Source organism: Anabrus simplex, chromosome 9 (assembly GCF_040414725.1).
Source record: "Anabrus simplex isolate iqAnaSimp1 chromosome 9, ASM4041472v1, whole genome shotgun sequence".
Classification (NCBI taxonomy): domain Eukaryota; kingdom Metazoa; phylum Arthropoda; class Insecta; order Orthoptera; family Tettigoniidae; genus Anabrus; species Anabrus simplex.
The window spans coordinates 36,496,793-36,511,611 of NC_090273.1; the positions used below are offsets into that span (position 1 = coordinate 36,496,793).

At 41.7% G+C, this 14,819-nt stretch overlaps 1 protein-coding gene across 1 annotated transcript; it reads left to right on the forward strand.

Annotated features, from left to right (window-relative positions):
- The first annotated feature begins 816 nt into the window (after positions 1–816).
- LOC136880941 (pancreatic triacylglycerol lipase) lies at positions 817–13,883 on the forward strand. Its single transcript, XM_067153477.2, has 7 exons — positions 817–940; positions 2,308–2,449; positions 2,924–3,060; positions 6,087–6,338; positions 9,340–9,531; positions 12,212–12,368; positions 13,592–13,883. Exons 1-7 carry the CDS (start codon positions 895–897, stop codon positions 13,647–13,649), a joined length of 984 nt encoding a protein of 327 aa, XP_067009578.2. The 5' UTR covers positions 817–894; the 3' UTR covers positions 13,650–13,883.
- The last annotated feature ends 936 nt before the right edge of the window (positions 13,884–14,819 follow it).

Genomic DNA, 14,819 nt, shown 5'->3' on the forward strand with positions numbered 1-14,819 from the left:
AATTATTATGCCGCATATCTATGCCTACTTCAGTTATCGTATCCATAAAGGGAAAACACTATTCGTCTGTCGTTCTGCCGATAACATTATACTCACGTGAAACTGTGAAACTGTGAAACCTGAAAGATGTCAGTAATATCAGCATACAAGTTCATTGTTTTTCACCAACAGTGACTGAAGCGGGTGTTTAATATCGTTGTTGATATAAAACTACAGTTTGCGAGGCATATTCTGCGGATGGACGATAGAAAAATCCCGCAGTCATTGCTACTGGTGTGGGGATAACACCAGACCGACGTAGAAGAGGGCAGAGAGAAGATGAAATTGAAGGTCTGGCAGCTGACAGGATTCGCTGGAAGAATCTGTTTGCCGATATGCTACTAAGAATGGGAGGGATTAATTCTAAAAGTAAATGCTTTCCTAGCCTTCCATAACATCCACAAATATTATGAGACACAAGGATTTCTAGACCCTTTCACAGTGGCCGTGTGTGTTGAACATTCGGCGAAAGAGTTCAGTGATTTAAAAGAAAAAGACGAGCTTGTAGTTCTACGGGACAGTTGATATCCTGATTATAGCCATGGGACCTCCAGTGATGACGTCACTCGGCTATCACGCCCCCCCCCCCCCCCTAGAGACGAATGCCCAGCAAATAACAACACAATCATGATACGGCGGAAGAAGACATTGGCGAATACTTGTCATGTGGCTGATCAAAACGTTTTTCATTCTACATTATCTTTGTGTTACCTTGATCATTATTTGCAAGTAATGATCTTAGAGATGACAAGAGGTTATTTTTAATCTCGACAATCCTCCTCCTCGTCCCTGACACTGAGATAAGACAGAATTTAAAAGGGCCCTTTCTACCTGAAGAAGGCAGTCAAGTTCAAGATGAAGGTTCTGTCAGTGTTCTTCACCGGGCTCAGCCTGGTCGCAGGTACTCACCTCACAGTTCTCTTGCACTTACCTCTGGGGTTACTCTTACCAATCGCAATAGGTTTTAAGAATGAAGTTCATTAATAAATACCTATTAGCGATATAATGGAATGTGTTACATTATAACGGTAGCAGAATGTACCCGTATTGAGGTGTAAGCTGTCATTTCTAAGTCACTGGTAACGTAATGATTTCAATAAACAACTTTGTGAATTATGTTCCTAAGGATTCTTTGTAAACTGCGTTAGATGTCAATCGTAGAGCTAGGCAGGCGGGTGTTCTGGAACGCGTGCTTCAACATGTAAAAGAGTCATTTCTTGGAGATCAATTAGAGTTAAGAGTTCTCTCAATTTCCTCGTGAACGACCGGCGACTCAAACGTTAAGCTGTACCACTCCCCGCTAATCAGACTTATGTCTGCCTACAGTCGCCTCTGGTGTGACGAATAGCAGATGGCTCTTGACTAATAGCATGCTTGCTTTGTCAGCGACAGTTCACGTGGAGTACTTCTAAAGCGTGCCGGTCCTGGTGCCAGCTCGCTTGTCAGGTCTCCAGTGTTGCACAGCTGCACACAGTTCTGTCCAGTCTCGCTGCTCGCTCTCAGTGGCTATATAGTTATAACGGAGAGTTGACAATGCTGTGTCTCGATGTGGGGAAATCCTGGCACTTCGCGGACAAGGAATGTAAACACAGCCGGCCGGCTAGGATTCAAGAGCGTGCCGGTCGTTAACGAGGAAATTGCAAGAAGTAGTCAAAGAAAACGCATATGGCCTGTTTTCTTCCTAGACAATCTAGTTTTAAGGACACAGCTGGACTTCATTTTGCAACAAGACTAACCATTCGCATATCATTCAAGTTTTAGTAGATAAAACTTGCACAGACAAACAAAGAGTGATTTTATTCCCACCTCCATATTATGGGCGTGGGCAGGCCATCAATTAAACTTGTAGCTCTTTGGCCGGTGAATGAGAAATTATATTGTGATATTCTGTAATATATTTATCGTTTGTTTCGTAGATTTCATTGTTTATTTAAGTGATAATTTGGCGCAGAAGTGACCTCGATTGCACAGAGCGGGCCCCAGAACAGGCCCACATCCCACTCGCCATAGTTGGTCCCCACTACTTCCCCGTTTGTGCTTTCTAAAGTAACAAAACTAGTTGCATGTGATTGCGATGATTGCGATGGGCGGATGTTCTCTCCCACAATTGGCGGCTACCGAGGAGCCGGTATTGGTGACTTGTCGTCCACCGATGGTAATAGGATCTTCTTGTGCATGCCATGTACTGGGTCTTGTGAGCACTCGATATTCTCCTTTACATCTGTAACCTGTGAATTATGACACAACCTGAATGTTACTCTGTTACAGTCTTCTCTCATCCCACGGAGACCCCACGCTTCATGTTGATGCCAGACGGTGACGGCAAACTGCATCTCGTGGATCTTGAACAGACTGAAGAAGTACGTGCCATCAACCCCGTCACAGATATAAAGCTGCTGGTCTACACCAGGTGAGTAATGCTAATACAGTAGAACTGTAATTGTACAATGTAGTGTAGTTTGGTAAAACAACAGGCTTCGTAGACTCAGCCATGCTGAGTTTTGATTAATTTTGTCGGGTAAACACCGAATGTTCACCGGAGACCTGTAAGGACGACATTGTACAAAGAGTAGCGGTTGGATATTTCTTTTCTCCCTTCAAGAACTGTCAGGTCTGTAACCTACCATAGATCTGCAGCTTAATCGTTATAATGAAAATAATATATTCTTGACACACAATATAATAAGATTGGACATTACAGGATTAATGAGGAAATTTTGATCAGCACTATTTTATAAATTACTGTCCACTATTAAGAGTGAACGAGTAAGTAGGTGGAAAGAAGTCACATTTACATTATCCTCTTACTAGGCCAAGTTGTTTACAAAATAATACTGTATTTATCAATGAAGATTGATCCCTCATGTTGTGTGTTCTTCAACAGAAACAACCCTACTTCACCGCAGTACATCAGAATCGAAAATAATGAGGTTGCCAGCAACTTCAATCCCAGTGCGCAGACGAGGATCGTTTCCCATGGATGGAATAATGGAGCATCGAATATGGATCACATCCGAGCAGGTACAAATTCTTGTTGATAGTACGACTAGGGTTATGAAACAATTTAGGATCTTATTACGTAGGGAAACTTGTTGCGTGTAACTAGTTGACGAAAATGTTGAGTTGGGCTTTCAGATCTACAGTATTTCCCAAGTTCTCCCGTATTTTAGCCTTATTTATTCAAGTGTCCCGTAAACTGTATTTTAGGGCATATGGATCTGACGTATTTCCCAAGTTCTCCCGTACTTCAACCTTATTTATTCAAGTATTTAGAAAGAAATCTGCCGTAAAATGTTCTGTATTTAAAAAAAGTTACGTACAGAATTGCTGAACTGCAACAAAGGATTAAAACTATATATCTTGTCGATAACTGATAGCAAATTCCATTCTAAAACTACGACGTTTAACAGCTCATTACGAGCTTCCAGTTCCGATCAGATGTTTGTAAATATAAGATCAATGTACCTGAAAGTGTTTTGTCAGAAATGTGTGACCATAATTCAGAAGAGAGCCTAAATCAAATAGAGTTTGTGTACCTAATTTAGAAAAACTCTTGTGTTTTGTTATAAGCATTCCAGGTTCAAATGCTCATCCTAAAAGATTGTTTTCATTACTGAATCACAAAAAATAAATAAATAGGTAGATGATTTATTTTAATGGAAAAGTTAGGGATAAGTCTACCTCTGTGGTATAGTGGTCAGTGATATTCGGGTTCGATTCCTGGCTCTGCCACGAAATTTGAAAACTGGTACGAGAGATTGAACAGAGTCTATTCAGCATCGGGAAGTCAACTGAGTTGAAGTTGTGTTCCGTGGTTTCCCACTTCTCCTCCAGGCAAATGCCGATATGGTTCCTAACTTAAGGCTACGGTCACTTCCTTCCCTCTTCCTTGCCTATCCCTTTCGATCTCCCTCCTTCCTCCCCAAACATAGCAGCTGAGGCTCCTTAGTGAGGTATTAGTCCTCCTCCCCAGCTGTATCCCCCAGATCTAAAACTCACGCTCCTGGACAGTGCCCTTGAGGCAGTAGAGGTGGGATCCCTCGCTGAGTCCGAGCGAAAACCCAACCCGGGAGGGTAAACGGATTAAGTAAAGAAAGAAAGAAAGAAAGAAAGAAAGAAAGAAAGAAAGAAAGGGACAGTAACAAGTGAATTCATAAGAATCAAGAAAAACTGGGAACTGTTGTGCTCTCTTTCTGTTCATTAAATATCTACACAACATACAAAAGGAAAGCACATTTTGCTTTCTAATTTTAATAATAAAGTAATACCTACGAAGAATATATGGAAAGTAAAATTATAATAATGATAATAATATTAATAATAATCCAGGTAATCGTGCCATTATTTACAATTTAGTATTGAAAACTCGATTAGTTCTAACATTAGTACCGTATTACAGCCATGGGCGAAAAATATTACTAGCAAAAGGTTTGGGAGAAAAATTACTTTAACTGGAAACTACAGCTGAGTACTATTACTGTTCTACAGTTACTTTCAATAACAGTAACGATGATGACAGTATGATAATTATTTGAAGAAGAAGAAGAAGGACTGCAGTCGTTCTACGAGTCAGATGCAAAAAATAAAGAGTTCTCTTGAACTCATAAAATCAGAGTTACAAGTTGTCGCAAAATTCAGCAATTCTTGTAAAAAAAAAATTTTAATTCCAGTTCTCATTTTGTTAAAGCAGCAAAGTCAAGTTCTCGGTTTTCAAATTTCTCTTATTTTTCTTCCTAATCTATTAATCCGTTTACCATCCAGGGTTGGTTTTTCTTTCGGTTTCAGCGATGAATCTTACCTCTACTGCCTCAAGAGCAGTGTCCTGGAAGGTGAGACATTGGGTCGTTGGGATACAACTGGGAAGGAAGACCAGTACCTCTCCAAGGCGGCCTCACGTGCTATGTTGAACAGGGGCCTTGTGGGGAGATGGAAAGACTGGAAGGGATAGACAAGGAGGAGGAAGGAAGTGGCCGTGGCCTTAAGTTAGGTACCATCCCGACATTTGCCTGGAGGAGAAATGGGAAACCACGGAAAAACACTTTGAAGATGGCTGAGGTGGGAATCGAACCCCCTCTACTCAATTGACTTCCTGAGGCTGAGTGGACACCGTTACAGCCCTCGTACCACTTTTTCAAATTTCGTGGGAATCGAACCCGGACCTCCGAGGGAGGCAGCTGATCACACTAAGTACTACACCACAGTCCGGCTCTATGGCTAAATGGTCAGCGTGCTGGCGTTTGGTGACGGAGGCCCAGGGTTCGATTCCCGGCAGAGTTGGGAATTTTAACCGTAATTGGTTAATTCCGCTGTCAAGGGGCTAGGTATACGTGTCGTCTTCATCATCATTTCATCCTTATCATGACACGCAGATAGCCTACGGGCGTCAAATCAAACTACCTGCGTCTGGTGAGCCGAACTTGTCCTCGGACACTCCCAGCACTAAAAAAAAGACTAAGAAACATTGATATCGGAATCAGAAATATGTTTTTGAAGATCTTTTTCTGGAGCATGGCATTGTATGGAAGTGAAACATGGACAAGAATAGCTCATTTGATACCATATAAATATATATATTTACAATTTGCTTTACGTCGCACCGACACAGATAGGTCTTACGGCGACGATGGGACAGGGAAGGACTAGGAATATGAAGGAGGCGGCCGTGGCCTTAATTAAGGTACAGCCCCAGCATTTGCCTGGTGTGAAAATGGGAAACCACGGAAAACCATTTTCAGGGCTGCAGACGGTGGGGTTCGAACCTACTATCTCCCGAATACAGGATACTGGCCGCACTTAAGCGACTGCAGCTATCGAGCTCGGTGAGCTATTTTCTCACGATATCGATAAAAGAAAGCAGGAACAGAAACACACTAAATCTACTTTAGATTTTCGGATACTTAATCTGAGATAAATACGAAGTATGAGACAAAAATTGGAAAATGTGCAGACAAAATTATATTTTATTTGTATAGATGTATTTGTTGATAGCATGATGTATTTGATCAAGTTTGATGTACAATACTATAATGTTTCTTATGTTTACGTAGCCTACATGGCGGACAGCAGTACCAACTACAATGTCATCCTGGTGGACTGGTCAGGACTTGCGAATACACTTTATACTACCGCCAAGTCCAACGCGCTGCAAGTAGGAGAATACATAGCGAAGGTGGTTACCTATCTGATACAGAAGAAAGGGGCAAATGCCAATAATATTCGACTGGTGGGACACAGCCTTGGAGCACAACTGTCGGGTGTGGCCGGTAACAGGCTAGGAGGAATTCTGCCCATGATAACAGGTAAGAATGATAAAATACCTACATCAGAAGATAGCGTTCATCAAGATGATCATCATCCTCATCATCATTATACACATAGATTTATTTGGAAAATATGAACTGTCGGTGCTCCTTGGCGTTTCAGGACGTCCCGATGCTATTCAAGTAATAATAATTGGTTTTACGTAGACTAATAAATGTATACTGTTATAACTTACTATTTTTTCAAACGTGTTTTAACCATTCATTTCAAAATAATATTATACATAATAATGTGCTCCAGATTGTCCTAGTTCAGAGGTCGGCTGCCATGGTGAGTTTCCTCCATTTCTGTCTCTCATGTCCTATTCCCGAAGTCCTTTCTCCTTTAAATCATCCACGGTGCCGTCCCTCCACCTCATCTTCTGTCTTTCTCTTGATCGTCTTCCTGTTACCGGTTTATCTCATGCTCTCTTCACAGCCTCAGTTTCCTCCTTCTTTACGACAAGTTCATACCACCTCAATCGATTTCCCTTTGTCTTTTCTGTTATGATAGTCATTCCAGCTCTTCGTCGATTATCTTAATTTCTTAGTCCTTTTCTCAATGATACCTTCTCAATTACAATAAACTCCCTTTACAACTATTCAAGGGGTTGTGACAAAACCACGTATTAAGCACACTGTATACAGGCTGAAGCCGAACTCCACCGACAAACTTTCGGAGGTAGTTCAGGGATACCTTCTGAGTATATTGGTATAAGGAACCCGTGGTCTCCGGTGGCTTGTTACAATGTAATACCGTGACGAATAGAATACCTATAGTTGGACCCACGAGAGTTGAAGCCTGTCATTTGGGCGGCGAAAGCAGTAACTACGAAGTACGCTGCGTTGTCATAGTTACCTCAATCTGCGGCATGTCACCCTTTCATGCAGGCTGAATATTTCATCATCTATGTTGGCCTAATGCAATTCAATAAACTTTGACCCGTTCCTAAGCTCGTGCTAATAACTCCGGCATTTAAGACAGAACACGTCATTGCCGATAACTGAGATTTTCTATTCACTTAACTGACAATAACCTCAAGAAATGCGCATGTTAAATAGAGAATAGAACTGTACGACTAGCCACTGATTAACTTAAAAAACGAACAACAAAATAATATTCAGGAAACCAACACTTACCAGCAACAACTATACTCCGTACGGCTCTACTTCTAAATTGACGTTTTGGCAGATTTTGGCTCTGTCTGGTGGTTATGCGCTGAAGCATAGACATCCAACCAATCCCAAGCTGTCATTCATATCGATTTATATCGGCAGAGCGCGATCTCGAAACTTAGTTGCCAACTCTAATATTTACATTCACCACGTGGTTAACCTATCTCGCTCAACGTGTGTGCTTTTCGGGACGGTTCGCGATCTTTTGCATTTCCCTTCAGTAATTAGTGTGTTTTTCATATTGTTGGAAGGCTCCAGTGACTCTGAGATCAGTAGAGTGTTCCCTTTGTAGGCCATAACCTCCTTCCTGTGCCAGCCATTGGCGGCGAGTGATGTGTTATTTCAACATTCCCTTTTATTCATAATAATATATTCTCCTTTAGTGTCAGATGTTGTTAGTAAGTGTAGTTTTTGTGAATTTGTTTTCAATCCATATTCATTAGTTTTTCTGAGTACGATATTACATTTTACAAGGGCGTTTTACCGCGGTCGTATTACACCAGCTGTTCTCGCGGGCGTAGCGCGCTGGCAACAGAGGAAAGGCGATGCTCATTTGTTTTGCGAAACTTCAATTTAGAAGTAAGGCCGTGCGGAGTATAACACAGTTAACACAGTACTACTCCGAATAATATCACAAAAGGGACTGAGAGCAAGCCAACCCACGTGGCGATAGCGTCCTTAAATGTGGCATCTCTGTTATGGTTGCCATAGCAACAGACCATTTTCGAGTAGCGTTAGTCAACTTTTTCTCGCCGGTGGCGCTAAACGTCAGACTTCAACTCTCGTCGGCCCAACTATAGAGAGATCATTCATGGAGTTCAAGCGCGCTCTCGTAGAGCGGTTGTAGTGGAGCCAATCACCAATGCTACACTGTCAGCTGTTTTTTTTTTGCTAGTTGTTTTACGTCGCACCGACACAGATAGGTCTTACGGCGACGATGGGACAGGAAAGGGCTAGGAGTGGGAAGGAAGCGGCCGTATCCTTAATTAAGGTACAGCCCCAGCATTTGCCTGGTGTGAAAATGGGAAACCACGGAAAACCATTTTCAGGGCTGCCGACAGTGGGGTTCGAACCTACTATTTCCCGAATACTGGATACTGGCGCACTTAAGCGACTGCACCTATCGAGCTCGGTGGTCAGCTGTTTTAGTGGAGGTTACACCGATACGCAAATAACCAAATACAACACCCAATTGTTTAGACTTATGAATAATATTGTCGGTGAGTTGTAAATAATATTCTCAGCCCCCAGCTGCTGAAGTTAGCCAATCAGGTCGCTTCGCGGGCGAATTCAAGAGGGCTTTACGAGGCGGTGTTGGTAAATCTGCACGTGACTTGGTCGGGCTTGAGAGCCATGTCGAGAAACGAGCATCAAACACTAACACACCGTGGGTTTCAGCCAAAGCCGCCGTAGTGTTCCTGCTATGGCGCAAGTCTATCAGCAGGGAGGACTTTGGTCAAGTCCCTCCCTTGGAGAAGTTTAATTGGCGCTCTCAAGCCGATCATAGGCCACGTGTACATTTAGCAACACCACCTCTCAAAGCCCATCTGAAGTTGCCCGCGAAGTCTGATTGGCTAATTTCAGCAGCTGATAAAAATGACAACGATGCGAGGTATCGAATTATTTTTTTCTAATTAGTTATCTGTATGACCAAACCGTTAACGTTTCATATATTTGGTTCACGTCGTTTCAGACCACTCCGTACAGTGTTTTTAATACGTGGCTTTTTCACAACCCCTTGAACAGTTGTAAAGAGAGTTTATAATTGATAACTGACAATTTTTCTTTCAACAATAAATTAAGATTGTAATTTCCTTTTCTCCAGGTCTGGATCCAGCTGCTCCTCTCTTCGGTTCTGAATCACTGGCAAATCGCTTGGACAGCACGGATGCCAAGTTCGTCCAGGTCATCCACACGTGTGCAGGATTACTGGGATGGAAAGATCCCATGGGACACGTGGATTTCTACCCGAACAAGGGAGAACCCATCCAGCCAGGTTGTGGAGTAGACCTAGGAGGTGAGTATTTTATTCAGTGGCGTGAGGTGAACACGTTCGTTACGCCAGCTGCAAGAAAATTAAATAGTCGAAGCTCCACCTCATTCCCATTTACAAATTGGTATTCACAGCACCATCATAACAGAACTTACAGCAGATTTTAAACAATGTACTCACAGTTTCACCCGGTGACGCTTCGAAATCGCACGGCCATGATTTTCACAGAAATATAATGGGACTTACCTTTTGTTCCTTAACTTAAAAAACCTAACCTAAACTGAGTGAGGAAAAGTTAGCAGGTGTTTTACCGTAGCCGAAGTTTTACAATTGCACTTGCTTACTGTGTGTAGACACAGCGACAACAGACGTGGAAATATATTCTTCACGAAGAAAAACACTGCTTATATTGACGAAGAATGCCACAGAACTTCATTTATAATCCACAAAGGACATTACAAAAATTCACAATCCCAATCACCATTACAGTAAACTCACGAGTACACAGCAACCAAATACAAAATTCTTGTACTTCGCGCTTGGGTCTGCGTTCACTGTCCATGCTGGGAAACCAAAATATTTTTCTGCGTGCATGAAAAACATCCTCTACACGTGCAATCAGTGAAGAGATCCTAAAAACGTTATACATGCCGAAATCCAAAAATAAAATACATACTCTTATTAAAATTGATTTCAATGTACACGTGGTTATACTGTTAACACACTGAACTTTTTCTAGTAGCCACTTGTGTGTGGCGTTAACTATTGCAACTAATTTGTAGCGTGACTCTACCTTTCCCTAGCTAGCTAGTCTGCCGCCATAAGACACTGTGAACCTCCAGGTAGGTCCACACCCAGCCTCACAAGGACAAGATGGCTTGAAATGCATGCGTTAATTCAACAACTTTAATTCCACTAGGTTAGCTCTCTTTCGCCCCTGATAGGAATCCTAGCTCACTGGAGAGAACTGGACTGAAGGCCATTCAGCATTTATTTTTCACTATATTTCAGGAAATATATTACACATTTAAGAACAATAGTATAACATTCATCACAAATTAATTTCAGTTTTAAGTGAGTGTAAATAAAGCCAACATTTTTTTCTGTTAAAGTGAAAGCGTCTCCTAGGTACTGAACAACATAACATCAACAAAAGGGAACGATATTTAACCTATATTTTACTTATACGAATTCATTCTAAACTATGGGCCTTTTAAGATTTACCACCCGCGACTGTCTGCTGGAATGATCAAATCGCCAGTCCGGTATTTCAGAGCGGATAGAAGTAGAGAGAAAATAAACTGGAAGAGGAAGGAAATTTCTTTTAAATGCTTTTCCGCAATACACCGAAGTTAACAATCAATCAATCAATCAATCAATCAATCAATCAATCAATCAATCAATCAATCAATCAATCAATCAATCAATCAATCAATCAATCAATCAATCAATCAATCAATCAATCAATCAATCAATCAATCAGTCAATCAATCATCACAGATCTGCATTTAGGGCAGTCATCCAGGTGGCAGATTCTCTATCTGTTGTTTACCTCGTCTTTTCATAAATAATTGCAAATAATTTGGAAGTGTATTGAACATCTCCCTTGGTAAATCATTCCAATCCCCAACTCCTCTTCCTTTAAATGTATATTTTCCCCAATTTATACTTTTATTTACAATTTGTTTACATTACACCGAAACAGATAGGTCTTACGGCGACGATGGGACAGGAAGGATAGGGAGTGGGAAGAAAGCGACCGTGGCCTTAATTAAGGTACAGCCTCGGCATTTTCCTTGTGTGAAAATGGGAAACGACGAAAAACTTCTTCAGGGCTGCCAAGTGCTGACAGTGGAGTTCGAACCCACTCTCTCCCGAACGCAAGGTGATAGCTACGTGTCCCAAACAACGTAGCCGCTTGCTCGGTATACACCGATGTTAATACCTCGGTACGAAACCAAGCAAAGGATTCTCTGGCAGTTAATAGCGTGAAGACCTCTAGATGGTAGGCAAACTAGAAGCAGTACGAGGATCTCGCAGGATCTATGAGAGCAATCGTTGTCGACAATGTCACGTCTTAGGTTACCGCTCATAAAACGAAACCCTAATAGTAATGCCAGACACCACTACATTCGTTCCATCCGGAACAAAACTTTGAAAGATTCCAATATTATTGTCCATAAAAGAGCTGACGACGTCTTCACAACTGGCAGCTCTCGTCCAATGGACATCATCACCTTCGACAAAATAAAATATAATAAATCATGTATACAATCGATCCAGTCATCTGATTTGAGACTGATGCGACAGAGCCAGTGGAATTCGACCAAGAGCTAAAGGACAGATACAGCTCATGTAATCCCCACAGTCTTTAATAGATATCAAGAAGTTGCTGAAATAATGGTCGAAGCCAGAGAAACGATTACGTTTTCCTTTATCGAATTCTGCTGCAGACTCAAAATCAGAGCAAGGATGTCACCCATATTGTTGCCTTCACAGCACTGAAGGGATCCATCAGGATACTAAGCCACCATTTAAATTCCTCACGATAATGCATTCAATGTGCCGCAAATCATGTCTCATTTTTAGTTTCCTTTGTTCATAATTATTCATAACTGCTGTAGGTTATTTGTAAATTTACTATATCTGAAGCCATCTCTTTCAGTTTCGAATTTTGAACAAATACATTTACATATGTTCTCAGGTGCATGCAGTCACGGCCGATCACACCAGTATTTCGCCGAATCCATCACAACCAACAAGGGCTTTAGGGGATATAAGTGTTCCAACTGGAACAACTACAATAGCGGCAACTGTAACCAAAACCAGCAGGCTATGATGGGAGAGAAGGTATCTCACAGGTAAGACAAAAGAAGTCTGGCATTGGAGACAAATTCGGAAGTTACACTTTTTTAATGCATTCATTAGAAGTTAGTTATCCTTCATGTTTTTATATTAAAACCAAACCAAAGCCCATGGCTTTCTAGACCGGGGTCGCTATCTCAACGTCAGATAGTTCCTCAAGTGTAATCACGTATGCTGAGTGGACCTCGAACCAGCCCTCAGATCCAGGTAAAAATCTCTGATCTGGCTGAGAATCGAACCCGGGTCCTCCGGGTAAGAAGGGGGCACGCTATCCCTACACCGTGGGGCCAGCCGTTTTTTATATTAGTAATCTAAATTTACGATTTACTATTACCGTGCTATATCTTGTAGTAACATGGTAAGTTCGGTATACATGGTGGAAGGTAACAACGGCAGGTTCCGAAATTTTAAATGGTCATCCCACCAAGTTTCATTCGATCTGGTCCAAAACAAACTGTTTCTTTGTTAGTGCCGGATAGTGAGTGACTACTCCAAGGGTCTTCGTTATCTCAACGAGATGGCTTAGCCTTTGGTACTGTGCGTGTGAAGTGAGTGAATATCTCTTGTCTTCTCGGAATTGATGGAAGAATTACAAGTGTTGGTTTACATTATGGTGATTGTGGATCGAGGTTTCCGATTGCATTATACAAAGTGTGCTCCCAAACATGAAAAAGTAATCAGGGGAGCAGATAGTGCAACCCAAAACAACACAAAAAGTCCTCATAAACATTTGCCCTTCGGTCAATCGCTTACGAGTTACAGACTTTACAAATTTGTACGGAAAGTAAATAGCTTTATCTGGCATATCTCATACAGAGTAGCTGTCACGAGGAGGGATTCTGCATTCTGATACAAGAAGTCCTCAAAATGTCCACCATGCGCCTCAACACACCACCTCATTAATTGTCGGACACGTTTGAACATTACAGGCATTGCAACCTTGTTCCACACGCTGGCGATGTCCGTAACGGCATCCCTGATTCCAGACTTAAGCCCAAATACGAAATCTCTCTCCATTCTAGCTAATAACCAAAACAAAACAAGCTTATGCATGCTGTATGTCCATAGGGATCTTTTGTGTTGATATGGATGGAGCGGGGGGGGGGGGGGGGGGCAGACGCTGTCTATCCCCCCGATTACCTTTCACATGTTTGGGAACACCTTGTTTTTCCTTTTGGAGAAAGTTTTGTAATGATAATATTTTTCAACTCTGTTCCAGTGTTTCGGGAAGCTTCTATCTCAAAACAGCTAACTCTTCTCCCTATGCTCTTGGGTAACATGGACTTCAGCGAACTGTCTTCATCTCAACATGTCTTTCACTCACAACCATACCCAAGAAATCTTCAACAGAGAGATCATAACTCCCATCTGATTGGAAGAAAGAAGAATTTATATGCAAATAATATGACATCCGAATATGTAATACATATCATTCCATTTGATTCAGAACCTAGTCAGCCCCAGCCTTTAATCATCATTCGATAAATAAAGCACTGTTTTTAACATCAAAATTGTATTTAAATTTTCTTTGCTTGTTAAAATGTAACGTTTCCCTTTTGTCATTCCTTCTGTCCGGCTCCATGGCTGAATGGTTAGCATGCTGGTCTTTGGTCCAGGGGGTCCCGGGTTCGATTCCTGGCAGGGTCGGGGATTTTAACCTTAATTGGTTAATTCCCATGGCTCTGGGGCTGGGTGGTTGTGTGTTCAGATCAAAAATTAGATGTATGGCTTTTCAGGCGTTTGCTCTATTACCAGCATTTCGTCTTAGGTCTGACACTATAGAGCGTTCCAACCTTAAATTGCAGTATAGCGTAGATGGAGCGCGCTGTTGCGAAATCGACTCGTGAAGATCACGCTCGAGTGTGACTCAAACAGGGCGTCACAGTTTCACATTTTTCGTTTGTAATTTTGTAATTTTAAGTTCATTCATTAATTAATTAATATTTGTAGGATGGTAAAATAAATACAACATACCTTAAACACTGGCGTTGCTCTCAGACATTGGACGTACACCTTCTAACATTTCTGCAAGGCCTGATGTTCCCGCTTTGGATGAAACGGGTTCGGGATATGAACTTGAGGATGATCCGGACAATGAAGAAAGTCGTATTAAAAACTTTTCATCGTGGACATCGTCCTGTAATTCGTCTGCTTTCCACAAAACTCTTTCATTTTTCTTTACTTCGTTCACGTAATTTGCCCAATTGTCTTATATTTTTATGGCATAAAACTTTTAGTTCAGCATTTAGAACAAAACCATGTTCATTACCCACGTGGACTAAGGCAAATCACGGTCCTCGGCTTTTCGGTGGCCTAAGTCCCGAACTCACCCCTTCAAAAGCGGCCTGCCGTGCACTTTTCACTGTCGTATCCTTCCATGCCCAATATTTACCCACGATTCATCTGTGTAAATTATAGCTTTATTTTGTGCTCTTAAACGTTTTATC